This window comes from Lethenteron reissneri, chromosome 15 (genome assembly GCF_015708825.2).
Source record: "Lethenteron reissneri isolate LAM-NWPU_2019-01 chromosome 15, ASM1570882v1, whole genome shotgun sequence".
Lineage (NCBI taxonomy): Eukaryota > Metazoa > Chordata > Hyperoartia > Petromyzontiformes > Petromyzontidae > Lethenteron > Lethenteron reissneri.
In genome coordinates this window covers 9,621,638-9,636,502 of record NC_083793.1, presented here as the reverse complement: position 1 = coordinate 9,636,502, position 14,865 = coordinate 9,621,638, and the positions used below count along the sequence as shown (strand labels likewise).

At 50.2% G+C, this 14,865-nt stretch overlaps 1 protein-coding gene across 1 annotated transcript in view; it reads left to right on the top strand.

Moving 5' to 3' along the window:
* Positions 1 to 14,865, top strand: part of LOC133342677 (EF-hand and coiled-coil domain-containing protein 1-like) — a 40,428-nt gene that overhangs the window by 13,866 nt on the left and 11,697 nt on the right. The window contains exons 4-6 of the mRNA XM_061551996.1: positions 8,789 to 8,889; positions 9,487 to 9,598; positions 10,031 to 10,172. Coding sequence (XP_061407980.1) covers positions 8,789 to 8,889; positions 9,487 to 9,598; positions 10,031 to 10,172 — 355 coding nt within the window. The remainder of the gene's footprint in view (positions 1 to 8,788; positions 8,890 to 9,486; positions 9,599 to 10,030; positions 10,173 to 14,865) is intronic.

Sequence of the window (14,865 nt, the reverse complement as noted above, 5' to 3'; positions counted from 1 at the left end):
AATTCCAAAACAATCCCTGCGCCGCCGAGAGAGCGCGCGTGTAAAGAGGCTGAGACACCGGTGGCGTCACATTGAGCAGCAGCAGTAGCAGCAGAAGCAGCAGCCGCTGTGGCGGGTGCGGCGGAAGCCGGCGTCGCGCGAATGGCGTGGCCGTGTCGGTCGCGTGCGATCGCTATCGTCAACTCCGTCGGCACAAAGGGGCTTTTGTCGCCAGGAGCCACGCGGGGCTGGGGGGGGAGCCCCGCCGATGATGCGCCGTGGCTCTCAATGCAAAAGGGGGGGGGGGGGGGGGGAGAGTTACAACTCGCGCGGATTTAGGCGGGGTGGGTAACTTGAGCGCGACTTGTTTACCAAAATTGCCCATTGATGGACACGGCACAATGGGACCTCGTAAAACATTCAGAAGCCTCGAGCAAAGACAACATTATTGGCAGCGGCGCTCTTGAAAGGATGGAGCGTTGACGCACGTTCGCGTGTGTTTGGACGGCCCTTTGTCAATCCGCTGCCCGAATGAAGGCCTCCATCCATACGTCAGGGCCGCTTTGACCATACTTCACCAATGCCGCTCTTGCGCGGATTCGGTGGGTTGCGGTCTCTCGCCGCCGATGTAAGTCGTGTGGCGAGTGCGAATGAACTCAGGCTGCCGGATTCGTACCGCGGTGCGGCTTGCTCAGCGAGCCTACGGGGTCGTTGCTCGATCGACACTGCCGAGTACCTCATTGGAAGGACTGTCGGTGTATTATTGTCATCGTCGGTAGTGAGGAATGGTGGTGCCGCCGTTAGCGCGCCGCGCTACGGGCCCGGCGACCCGAGTTCGATTCCCGCTCATGGCCAACACCCAGTGATGATTTATTTGAACCGGTCCTAGGCCCTCCCCTAGGTCGACTCAGCCTCAAATGAGTATAAATTGTCACTGGAGAGACAAAGGCGGCCGGGTGTGGTGCTGGCCACCCACCCCCTCGTGTGCCGCTTTGAGCTTCCAAGATGTTCATTAACAGCCTAAAAAAAGTATGTCCAGGAGTCTCAAATACGAGGTTTTGCTTCGTCTCAAAATTATTCGGTGATTTACCCAGGACTTGTGCTGGTAGGGTTGCGTTGTTGTTGTCTATTTCACGTGCCAAGTTTTTTTTTCTTTCCGGATGAAGAATGTATTTTGTCACAACAGCTCCGAGATGGAAATGAAAAAAATAGGCGCGGCGTTCAAAATAGTTGCGTGACTTCTGAGCCTAAACGCGCATTACAACCGATAATTTGTAAGCACCGTCCCAGTAAACATGCCGACGTTGGCCCAACATCGCGCCCGACGTTTCCATGTTTACTTGGGGGATGTTGTTTTAGTTTTCGCGGTCGGAATTGTACACTGACGGGCGAACGATAGGGCCGTCTATTTTCACTCCCAGGATGTGCGGCGACGCTTCCTCTTTCTGCCCCCTTAAGGCACGGCGGACAGCGAGGGAGCAATCCCACACAATAGCGCGCTTGTTGCTGGCAGATTTGAAAGCTTTTTAGTGGGCGATACCAAGACGCAGCCGTGATGCAGGGCAGGGGGGGAGGGATTCAAAAGGAAAACACTCCCGTAACAAGTAGACCGTTCCATATCAGATCTCCGCATGTCTGCGCCACCAGTAGGACTGCGGGTGCCGTGACTGTCCACTTCGTATCACTGAGTGGGGAGGAGTGGGGGGCAGAAGTCTTGACCTCCCGTGCTAAGAATCGCCGTGGGCAGGGAAGAAGTAAGAGTCACTGTTACTTAATTTTAGACTCCAAAATGTACTTAAAGGTGGCCCAGGAGATGGCAGTACTGTTAGTGGATTCACAAATCGATCTGTGCAGATTTTTTTGAGTGATTCCACCGGGTGATCCAGTTTTCTCCCACTTGTCAAACACTCTTCTTGTAGAACATGTTATGCGACTCCCCCAAGCTCCCAAAAGCCTCCCTCCATGCCCCCACCCCCACCCACCCGTAAGCCTCAAACAAATGAAGCCCTGCATCCTGAACAAGTCTTGATGTTCAGTGAGATTTTCCTGGGTAAATAAAATACTTAATTATTATTATTGCTGCTGCTGATTTCAAAAGCCTCCCCTCCATCCTGGCCATTTTATCGCTCCCAACTTTATGCTTTTGCAACGCTTCCAAAATCCCCACGTGGATTTATCGCTCCTACGCCACGAATATCCCCCCGTGGACGAGGAGTGCACGCGGTGGGTTCACTTAATCCCGACGACCTTTACGAGCAGGAAGTTTCTTTTTCTCTTCTCTCTCTCTCTCTCCCGTCTTCCATTCGAGCACGCGGCTTCACGTGTTGATACGCTAACCTTAATCACCGACTACAATACGATCGCTACTCACAATTACGATACAAAGCCGCGCGTTGTAAGGGAAGTCACGCGTGGGCAAAGTTTCCTTCTCGCGAGGACAAAGGCCGCGGCGCAGTTGCAAGGATCACGCTCCATCCCTGGGAGTGGGCAATCACGGGGGGAAGCCCAGTGACTAAAGCTGCTAAGGGGCATTGGCGATACACTCGGGAAACAGCGACGATTTGCCGATGGCAAAGAGCGCTGGGGAAGTGAAACGTAGACACGGGCGGTCGTGGCGCACGTCTGGGATCCAGCATGGTGGAGGCGGGGGTTGGTGGGTCGAGTTTTTGTTGTTGTCTTTAACAAACGTCGCGAAACTCCATTCCTTTGGGCATCGATGTACGATACCCTGGCTTGACAGCAGAACATACACAGAGACATAGACGCGGTGTAGCATAGACAAAAGGGCGGCCGAAACAGATACAGATACACAGAGGCAGAGAAACATAGACTCAGATAGCCAGACCGACATAAACTAACAGACACAGAAAGACCAGCACCGCCTTGCTCGTCACCTCTGTGGCAACGATAATTTGTGTCTGTGCAAGGTTCCACGTGTGTGTGTGTGGTGCAGCCTTGGCCACGATAAAATGATACAGCTGTCTGGGCTGCGCACAAGTAGACCGGAGATCAATCCTGTTTCAGAGCGTCTGGCCAACTTCGTCGAGACACACTTCCCTGATCCGACAACCGGCAGCGCTGCTTCGTGTCACCGCGCCTGGACGATGCTGTCAGACAGCGTGAGTTGCAGGGTGGGCAGACCCGCCGAGACAGCCACAGACAAGATCAAGAGTTGGAGGGGTGGGGTAGAGAGAGAGAGAGAGTGGAGAGTCGGGCTGCTGCGTGGACGATGGGCGATGATGCACACACGGGGTGATGGTTTTGTTCACTCTCCGGGTCTCTGTTGAAAAATTAAAGCTCAGAGGTCAGAGCGCTGAGTTGGCATTGCCGAGAACCTGCTTTGAATTTGTGGTTGCCTCCTGCAATTAAACCGGGGGCTTCATCTGTCATGAGTTGATGGTATCAGTGTGGTCACCAATGACTACACGTAAAATGTAAGATTTAATTTACAATATATACTAATTTAATTAAATTCCAGCACTGAGAAGTAGAGTTAATTTGTGGTTTAATGCAATTAGACGAACATCTTTACCACGTTGGGTTTGGTGCAGGTTTGGTGCAAAGGTGTGTGTGTAATACGTGGAGGGATATCTCTGCTGTCATAGAGCCATCATCTCAACGTGTCCTCGTCTACTTTCTGCTTTCCTCACCAACCCGCACTGGGCAAGCGTGGTGCAGTACGAGTCAGAAGGCTCACAGGAGCGACACCAGCGGAGGGGGCATCCAGCAGTGGATTGAAAAAAGCACTGCAAGTCACGACAAGTCGCTTGTCCAGATACCGTACACACTCTACGGAACGTCTGGCAAAAACATTTTAAAACATCACCATGCTGCAGGGTGGACAAAAATGATCTGGCACGTGTCGTGACGGGGTACTGCAAGATCCGACCGTGTCCGTTCAGTGGCTCGCTGAGCTGCATTGACATCCGGTTGCCGAACGAGTACATTGCAAAGTCGCGCTCATGATACACTCACAAAGTGCTCGCCGCAAATGAACCACAGTACCTTGCTGATCTCGTCAAGGGCTATGAACCATCACGCGATCTCCGGTCATCCTCGCAGCGGCTTTTGGCTAGCCATGGGACAAAAGAGAGTCAGCCCTTCTGCGGGCGTCTCGAACGCTTTTCCTCCCGATCTCAGGAAGCCACTGGAGCTATGCACTTTTACATCTAGATTGAAAACTCACTTCTCGATAGCTGCTTTTTTTCGTGTTCAGTTTGTCGTCCGTCGCCCAGCACGGTTTGCGACGTACGGCGCGAAAGAAGTTCAACACACAGTCCATGCACACCAGCCATCCCACGGCCCGCGCGCCGACGGACGACACGACGCGCGCGATCGTCGCCCACACGGGCATCGCTTGACCCCCCCAAGACACGAACGGCTGGGTTTGCGCCCTGCTCCTTGATCAGCGATGACGTGAGCCCCATCTCTCTCTCTGTCGTCTGGCCTCCAGCTCTCGGTGGGTGGCGCGCGCGCCTGGGGTAAACATTGACGGGCGTTCGGTAAATAAAGCCCCCCCCCCCCACTACCCCATACGGGGCCTGACCAGACACGCGGCAATTGCTGTTGTCTGGAGAACGTAATCGTCAATACGCGTCAAGGTGAAAGGTCTGGAAGCCACGAGGCATCGTGGGGAACTAGCCCCCCCCCCCTCTCTTTCTCCACCAGCAATACTTTTCAAGCAACGTCAGAATGCATAAACACCAGCTTGTACTGGTAGGAACCTCCTGGTTACACCAGCCCACAGGGGATTGTTGTGTCCGTTTGTCCGTCGTGCACCCAAAAATGGGAGGGTTGGGGCTGCGTGGAGAGGGGCTGGGTGGGGAGGGTGGGGCTGGGTGGGGGGTGGGAGGGGTGGGGCTGAGTGGGGAGGGGCTGGTCACCCCGTGGTGCCCTTATAAACCTCAACGTTTAACCTACTCACGCCGGCTTGTGCCCGCTCTCACAGTCGGCCATATTTGCGAAATACACCACGCCGCCGTTGACCCTGGCCATTGACCGAGGAACCCAACGTTCCTACCAGCTCCCTCCGCAGGAATGTGTTAAATGTGCAAGTGTACACACCCCCCCCCACCACTTCCGTTTGCCAATCCACTGCTGGATGACGGCCGCCCCACGCCCTCGCGGCTCGTGCTGAGTAACTTATACTTCACCACACTGGGCAGTGCGGGCTGATAAACCCCGGGCAGCATGGGCGTGGGTGCATAGAAATACAGTGCAACCGTGGATTTGTTGTGTCTACATCGCCATCTGCCGGCTACAGCACAGCTCCCACAGCTCAACGCGTGGTGGCCGCCAACCTTCACGCTATGCAGGCTCGAGGCTGCTTAGCTTAGCGTCCGAGATTTGATGACGCCGGGATATTTCATTCATAATCAACGTTTTTGGGTTAGATCGCGTTATTTATAAATGTGTCGTAACCCTCCACCACCCGACACAGCTTTCCTTAGAGCCTAGTCTCACATGGTGTTGTCTCGGGTGTGGACCAAGCTGTCTCGGGTGTGGACCAACTTCAAGGACAGTGCATACATTATCAGAGTTATGTTTTTTGTTTACATTATGACTGCAGGTATTGTGGTCTATGCAAACATGACTCCATGTAAAAAATGTGTCAGTTTTGTTGCCAGATAAAAGAGTAAAAAAACAAATTATCAAAATACAAATAGTTCACTACTTTAGCCAACTGGTGTGTTGAAGCGTGAAACCACAACATTTACAATTTTTGAGTAGTACGACGTTTCGCTGGTAATTGCATCCAGCATCATCGGGCAATTCGCATAACCCAAAAAAGTTGATTATGAATAATATTGGTCGCGAAAGCCTACGTGTTAAACGGGCTATTTCAGTATGAATTGGCCGTATTTGGCCGCCGTACGTTTTCACGCGGCAAGCCACTTCGTTGAGATCTCATTTGTGGCCTGGTCTCTTCTGAAAAAGAGCTAAGTGGCTCGCGGGGCCTGACCTGGTGTAAAACAAATATGTAAACAGTTTAGTTTTTAGAATGCTGCATGCTGTGCTCTTGGACGTACACACGCTTGACACGGTTCAGACGCCTGGAAACAGCGAGGGGAAACACAGTGCACGAGCATGGCAATGCCTCTCAACAGCTTTCGGCGCGCCTATTGTTGCAGGGCGCAGCGATGGCTTTTTTTAAACATATAAGGCGCCGTGAGGAGCGGTGGGACGGCGAGGGGGTCTTAAACTCCCCGCCCCTCACCCCGTCTGTCTCTCTCTCTCTGTGTGCGACGACGTGAAGCCACGAGCGGGGTTGCTGCCAAAGAGATGGGAGGGGGCCAGTGGGGAAGGTGGTGGAAACCGTTACAGGTGGGGCCCTACATCGGTCGCCATCAGTGTGGTTGGTGGTCGGTCCAATAATGCGGTGGCCATGGAAATATCTTTCTGCAGATGGACGTGGCTGCAATAGTGGGGGGTGGGGGGGGGCACCTTGTCCTGGTATTTTTCTCTCTCCTAAGATCATCCTCTTGTTTGTTGAGGTCAGTGCCGGATTATCCTAGCAGCTAAAGTAGCTACATATGCTACGGGCCCCGCACGTTCCAGAGCCCCGCGCTAAATGCTTTCAAGCTATCAATTCCGGTTCAGTGATTCTGCACTTGCTCTATTTATATAGCACTATACTGCTTCCAACTTTTATGAACGACTGCGTTTTTAAGGCTAACGATTTGTCGTATTATCTGGCTGTATAGCGAATTTTAAAATACAATTACTTTACTATGCAAGTAAAAAAATGTGTGTTTAAATATTTACGTGTTTTTTTTTTACGTAGGGTCCCGTTATAACATGTGCTACAGGCCCCGCACTAGCTTAATCCGGCACTGGTGGAGGTAGCTGCTGTCCTGGGGCATCTAAAAGTATTCCTAGGACATTGCATCCTGAGCTTTGTTTTCAGTTGGATAGTAATGATAATGATGGTGATTATACACCAGCCAAGAGAATGTATTTACATGCCGTTTTCCACTCTTATGGTTCAGTGAGATAGTATTTTTTTTGCTAGATATGTCCCGTTTTTTTTTGTGTGTGCCTTAAGAGGTGGCAACCCGATCTGGCAGCTACACTAAATTCTCGTGACACTGATGGGCAATTGTAAGGTAAATATTTCCCAACGATTAACACTGGCAATGGTTTCGACTAGGGGCTGTTACGATGTATCGACGTATCGATTGGTATTGATTAAGCTCGCGACACCCGACATCATAAGTGCAATGAGTAAGAAACCAAGTTTGCTTTTCTTCGTTGTTGTATGCAATGGGTTTATGTGCAATACGGTGCAACATGGGCTCGCGTTGCGTCTAAATACAATGACATCTCAAGAAGATGTCATGCAACCCCATAAAAAAAGAAGGGCAGGAAACAAAACGTTCTATACAAACGGCCCTCTGGGAGTGCGTAACCTCAGCACTTCAATCAATCAATCAAAGTGTATTGGTCACATACACAGTTAAGCTGATGTTATAGCGGTTTCAGAAACATTATTGAGTTTTCAGCGCCACAACATTGCAATAGAATGTCTAACAAATCAACAACAACACCAATTAGAAAGGCAAATAAAAAAAATCACGAAATATCAACACACGGGAATCTCTGGACCGTCCAGAATTGTGCCGTGAACGTGACACCCCTACCCCGTAAACATGGAACGTTGGAGAAACGTTGTGCCAGTGTTGTTTCAACGGTTCCAACCACAAGCCAACGTTAGCCCAACGTTGCGTGTTGACTGCGTGGTTGAATTTGATGGTGATGATGATGGCTTGCTAGGGACACCTATTGGACTGATGCTTGAAGTACAATATATATTTAAAAAAAATAATCTTCACAATCAAAATACGTTTGGTGTACGCCTATTGAAAACACGTTCGCCGGTTTATTCTGATTTCACCTTGAGAACCAAAAGTGAAACAAGGATGAGCGCCTGCCAACATGGCCACGGTGGCGAGACGGTGCATTGGCTGAGCCATCGATTACTACCGCGCAGGCGGTGCAACTGCACAGGCACCCAAGGAGCCGGGCTGAGGGTGAGGGAGGCATGCGGTGGACTACGGAGAGGAAAGGGAATTTTGGAGAGGGGTCCTCATTGAATTCCTCGCACCGGGGCCCCATGCCAACCAGGCAACGGTACTGAGGACCATCAAAGAGAAGCGTAATTAAACTTCAATAGCAATGTCCCACGGGGGGCTCACCGCTCTGTGTGCCAGTGTATCACACACTCCAATGCACCCAATGTTATTCGGTTGTCCTGGAAACTTCGTGCGATTCGAAGTCCGTGTGCCCGCTACCTATGCGCAGTTCTCCGCTCAGTCCGTTGGGCGCTTCGGGACTCGTTTTTTTGTATACTCCTGTGAGGCGTGATATCGAGTACTGGACTGCAATGCAATTGTTTTATGGTTGTTATTTTGTTCTTTTGCCTAGGAATGCGTCACAGAGTCTCGTGACTTGTCTTCACGGGGGTCCTGCCAAGTTTTCGCAGTAGGAGGGGAATGATTTCCATGAATAATTCAAATTAAGTAAAAAATATTGATTTAGTTTTGTTGAATATACAAAATGTGAATCATGACGCCGGCACACAATGGCCTACTCTTATGAATGACGTAGGGGGATTTGTAACGTCCACTCGGAAGCAGATGGCACGTACCATCGTTACGGTTATTACACACACTGCGGTATTAATCGGGGGCGGCCGCTGGATTCGCACCTCTGCAACAACAACGAGCGGCGAATGCGCCGCCGCTGGGCTGCGTCACCGCCCACACGATGTCGATGACGACGATGATGATGAGTCCTGATTATTCTGCAGGCCCACGAGCGGGAGCAGCAGCGAGGTGGACGTGGACGGGAGGACGGACGATGATGTCACCTCGTCCGAGTGCTCGTTAAGCTGCCCGTCCTCAGTGGGAGGTAGGGGCACACATCCGTTTCGTGGGGGCGGCGCACGCCGGCCTGTCATGAACACCCGGGTACAGAGAAAGCAGACATGGGTGACAGAAAACTTAGCACGTCTGTTTTTTTGCAGCAGATATAAGGACTTGTAATTGAATCTTGCGGTGAGGCATAATTAATCACGATCGGGCAAAATGCATATTGCGAAAGCCTTCGCCTCGATGAAATAAGATACTCGCATAAAAAGGTCTCGTAAGATACCCTTCACGGCACAGATTAATTAAATTGTCACGGGGAAGCGGAAGCGTTTTAACTACGCGCTAATTATTGCTGTTTCCGCTCACCGGTAAGTTTAAGAACAATTCTCACAGCCAGATATAGAAAAATTGGATCATGCGACATTGCCCATGTAACGGTGTCATGCGCCTTCAGGTGAGACGCCAGAAATTCGAAACAATGATGAATCTATTCCTACTATTATTTTTGTTTTACCAGGCGAGGTATTTAACATCTCGCCACCGCGGTGCCAAACCATGGCTGTAGAACTCTTCCCGTGTGTTTGTCTCTTTGCCGTGCCTCTCTCGGTCTCAATCCATCTCACCGCGGACGCGGCAGTTGGAGAGGACAGGATGTCTCGCGCGGTGGAAGGGAGAGCATCCTCCGACGAGGAGGAAGGGGACCCTGGCTCTGGTGCCCGGAGAAAACCCCTGTGCTGCTGCGGGAAGGGGTAGGTGCTAGGGGTGAGGAGGGAAACACGCAGGTAAACGTGCAACGTTGTGCCAACGTTCGCATGCGGTTGGAAGTTTTTGGACCGTTGGCCCAACGTTGGCACGACGTTCCATGTTGCTGGGTCGTGAGCACGTGTGCACGTGTGCGTGAGATGGGCTAATTTCAGGATTCCATTTCGTCTGCGTTAACATAATTTCATTGCCATGATCATCATCATCATGCATAATTCACGAAGCTGTTTTCATCGAGTAACGTCCAAAAATGCATTTGCGTTTGCATATGTTAGGTGAAACGCGTAATAACACTGACAGTTAAGAGTGTAAAAAAAACGCAACATGCGTTTAACGGTCAAACCGTGCAATAAAAAAAAATCAACAATCCGAAACTGTGTCGATGCTTACGAGCGTCTCAACCTCGCCGCGTGTGGCAGGTGCGACGGTGCGATGCCCCGGCTCACCGGAACGGAGGACGGCTCGGCAGCGGGGTCGGCACAGGGCTCGTCACGGTCCGAGCTCCGGGAAAGATTGGGGAAGCTCCGCAACGATTTGGCGGACAAAGAGAGCGAATTAAAGGTAATGTGGAGGCACGTGGAGGCAGCGTCTGTGCTGAGCGTTTCAGCGAATATCTACGGGCCGCGCACACTCGCACACACCCACACCCATAATTTTCAATGTCAGTCATTAATTGTGAAATGTGAGGTTCATTGGAACTTTTCGATCAGTGAGAGGTTGATCATTCTCCCCGGCCGACCTCTCCCCTCTCATCTCATTCTACTCTCCTCCACGCTTTCCCCTACCTCTCCTCTCGCTCTACTCCCCTCCACACACTCCCCTACTTCTCCCCTCTCATCTCACTCTACTCTCCTCCACACACTCCCCTACCTCTCCCCTCTCATCTCATTCTACTCTCCTCCACGCTGTCCCCTACCTCTCATCTCGCTCTACTCCCCTCCACAAACTCTCTTACCTCCCCCCGCTTATCTCACTCGACTCTCCTCCACGCACCTCCCGCCGCTCCAGCAGCCAACACCTTCTGTCGAAGAACTGTCAGCCTTAGCTCAGTGAGAGGTTGCTCTTTCGCCTCTGCTGCTCCCACTGTCTGGAAATCTCTTCCCCCGGCCATCTGTGCTGTTGGCTCCCTGCACCCGTGAACGTCCAAGCACAAGACCTTTCTACATTTTTGCCTCTGCCCATGACCGACTGCATCTGTCGACAAAAAAATAAATGTCCGCTCGTTGCGTATAGTTCCAAGGTGGTTAAACATATATGCTATATATGTATCCAGCCTTGTATTGTATTGAACGAATGCAAAAAGTGTGGGTGTCATTGTGTTATGAATCTATGGGTCAAATGTTTGTTGACACAGTGACCCATGTTCAACAAAAATGTTGTAGTCTGCGAATCAAATGCCAGCGTTTGCAGCTTAGTTTCCCACTTGCAGCGTGTAGCTAAACTTTACTGGCAAGAACGTGACGAAGGACTTAATGGGTCCAGCACAAAACGAGCTTTAATAATAATGCAATTCAAGCGCTTAATGTTTACTCTCCGCGCAATTACCTTTGTAATAACGCAATTAACAATAGCCCATGCTTACCCAGTAAACATGCAGCGTTGGGCCAGCGTTTGGCATGCGCTTGAAACCATTGGACCAAACGTTGGGCCAGCGTTGCATATTTACTGGGGTATTGCTAAAGGAAGGGGGGGAAGACTAGTTGATTATACAACTTTCATAACGATGGCAACGGCTTTGGAGTTGTGACACGATTGATGTGGGCCTCTGTTAGGCTTTTGCCCTGAGCATCCAGAAGGTGGCAATGTAGCCTCATAGCTGAGCGAACGGATGGGGGGGGGGGCTGAAAAAGATCCTCAGAGACGGACGCAGAGAAGCAATTGGAGACGTGAAGAGAGAGAGAGAAGCAGGCGCGGAGAGAGAAAGACTGAGAGACTCGGCAAGAGAGACACGCGTGAAGAAAGACACGGGAGCGGACGCAGAAAGAGGGACACGGAAGGGAATACGACAGACGTGGATACATTGATGGAGACACGGTGGCCAGACATAGAGAGAGGAACAGGCACGTGGTGAAAGGCATTGAGAGAGACGGACCCACACACACACAGAGAGACAACGCGACAGACGCAGAAGGCTACAAAGACGGAGACGTACAAATAATGCCATGGAAAGAGACAGATACCGAGAGAGACACGGACGGAGTGATACAGGGGAAATTGACCTTGATATGGAGACAGGCACAGAGACGTACATAGACAGAGCCAAAGAGAAAAGGAACACAGAGCCTGATACGTCGACTGACACAGAGAAGGAAATAGAGACAGGCATAGATGCTTTTTAAATCCGTTATATTAAGTTTCGCTTGCTTGCTTAGGACCGTGCAAATCTTTCGGTCGTTTTTAACCCACTTCCCGTGATCCAATCGAGCTGACATTTTCCACACAGACTCGTTGTGCGTGACAATTAATGTTCGTGAAATTTTTTTCCAAAATTTTACACTTTTTAGGACAAAAATAGATTTAATTACCAATTGCTTAATGGTGCAATGTAATCATCTGACCCATAGGTGGCAGCCATCTCAAGTCAGAGGACGAGAGGACTCTAGCCGCCACGCATATAGAGGATTTATAGTGAAAAACTTTGTTTTTACGGGTTATACTTATTTAGTGCTGTGTCCAGAAGCAGATGTTGCACTGTAGCCACCACCACAGATAAAGCCGCGTGAGCGAGCCAGCGTGAGTCACGCACGCTGGCGTAATGGGAGCAATTTGCTTCATCCCACTTAGGGGCCGTCCATAAATGACGTCACGCACCTAGAGGGGGGTGGGGGGGTCAGACATTTGTGACGATGTGTGACGAGGGGGGGGGGGGGTTGAGAAATGTGACGTCACATCAACATGCGCAACTTTAAATAAATATAGAATTGTTATAACAACACTAATTGTTGTAACAACACTCCTACAAGATCAGAGTGCAGCGCCACATTAAATACGCACTACAATGACGATATTTTAAAGCGATTTGAAGCATGTTTTATTTTCAAAATGGAAATATGGTTTTGGGGGAAGGGGGCAGAGCTTTGTGACGTCATATTTGAGGGGGGGGGGTCTGACTTTTTGTGACGCCGTGTGACGAGGGGGGGGGGGGGTCAAAAATCGTCAAAAAATCGCGTGACGTCATTTATGGACGGCCCCTTATGCGTACAACTCGGTAAACGTGGGACGTTGAGCCAACGTCAAGCCAACGTTGGTCCAACGGTTCCACTTGGGTGCAAATGGGCATGCGCAACAGCTGTGCGGCCCTTCATTAACGCCTCGACGCAAGCGACGTTACCTTTGCACGTGTACACGTTACAGCCCTTTTTGGCAATCCACGGCTGGATGAGGGCCCTCTCCAACAACATGCGGTGCCTATGTGACCATACTTCACCGCGCTGGGCAGTGCGTGTTGAAGGTGATGGGGTGGTTTGTACAGATGGGAAGTGCCAGGAAATATCAGTCCCAGTTTAACAGTGGATTTTGATGCACTGCTCTCTGCTGCCCGCAAGGAATCCCCAAAGCCCCACGACAACCAGTTTGTGGTGCATGTTGATTGCCCATCCCAGCACCGTCAGTGCTCAGCCCCAGCTTAGCTTAGCTTCCCAGGTCTGATGAGATCCGACCAGATTTATTCCACGCGATTGGGTCATAACCTCGGGCACCTTAATCCATCAAGATGTTGCTATGCGTTGTAGAATTTAGTGACAGACAAAGCGACGTTGTGGTTTAGTGTCCGGTATTTAATACTCGACTTGGCGTCTTGTTTGAACGGTTCGGGACAACTCCTCGGTGATGAGGTCGTTTCGATTTCCAGGCCGGTGGTTTTTTTAAGTGGCGATGCGGAAGATTCTTTTTTACGGCGTCACGATATTTAAACATCGTTATTTTTAGTTGTGCCTGTCAGATGCAGGATAGAACGCGTTGCATAATGCCAACGTTTCAATCACTTCTAAAACTTTTGTGAGAGTTTTTTAATGTTTTATTTTTATTTTATTATTTCCCTTCTACGTGACTTTACCGAAAGAACCAAGAAGACACTTCTAAAACGTTTGATAATAAAAAAAATTTCAACGAGCACTCTTGCCAATTCTAATTATCGAAGTGCCTGAATCTTAAGCCAACAATTTATGTAACTGTCGTCAGTAAGTGTTGATAATTGAACATATTCAATTACTCCACTTTAATACCTTGTTAAAAATATATATTTCTTCCCGCTTCTCATTTACTGCATTCTCTAATGAATTACACATCAAGCAAATGTAATATGTGTCTGCTCTTGAGTGAGATAAGTGTAATTTCTTCTACTATCTTAAGTAATGTTTTCCAATTATTTTTTTTAGTACGCGAAAAAGCCACAGTGATTTTTTTCAGCAGTTAAAGCAACTCGGAAACCCACCATGATATAAGGGTTTTCCTTTCGACAAGTCCCTTCATTTTCAACATAATTCGTAACCGCATGGACGTTTTCAGAGTCCAAAGAACACAGGATGAGATGTTATTATCCTTTGTGCAAGCACTTCCAAGAGTTCATGAACAGTGAGCCTGGTGAAATTTGGGGAGCGCATCGTCAGTAGTGAACCTTTGGGTCCTAGGGTGTTTCGGCCTTTCATACTATACACCCTCCCCAAAGGCGGCCAGCGACAGGGTGATCAATCCTACGCTTGCGTCCCATTCCCAATTAGTCATAGGAGTTGCCTTGTTGTTGGTAGCCAACATCCCATGGGACTATGCATGGCAGGGGCGTCCTCCTCCCTGAGTCAAGCATTGTTGACTGCATACCTCCTGGCCCTCTCACTTTGGGGCCCAGCTGGGGTCTTTCCTCTTCATCCAGAGCCACTGACTGCTGCCTTCTGCCGCCTCCGATACAGCTCTGATTGCCGAACGCTGGCTCTGGCCCTTAATTCCCAGGTCTCTAAGCAGTCTGGTTGTAGATGTTGCCACAAAACCTCTGCAGCCCACCTCCACTGGTCGGACTTCTGTGTTCCAGCCATGATGCCGTGCTTCGGCAGCTAGATCGGCATAGCGCAGATGTTTTTGCTCATAAGCCTCATCTACTGAGTCTTCCCAGGGTACTGTGAGCTCAATGATGAAGACCTTCTTGAGCGAACGGGACCAGAGCACCATGTCAGGTCTTAGGGTGGTGGTTACGATCTCCGGAGGAAACACAAGTTGCCGGCCAATGTCAGCTAGCATTTTCCAGTCGCGGGCCAAGCGCAGC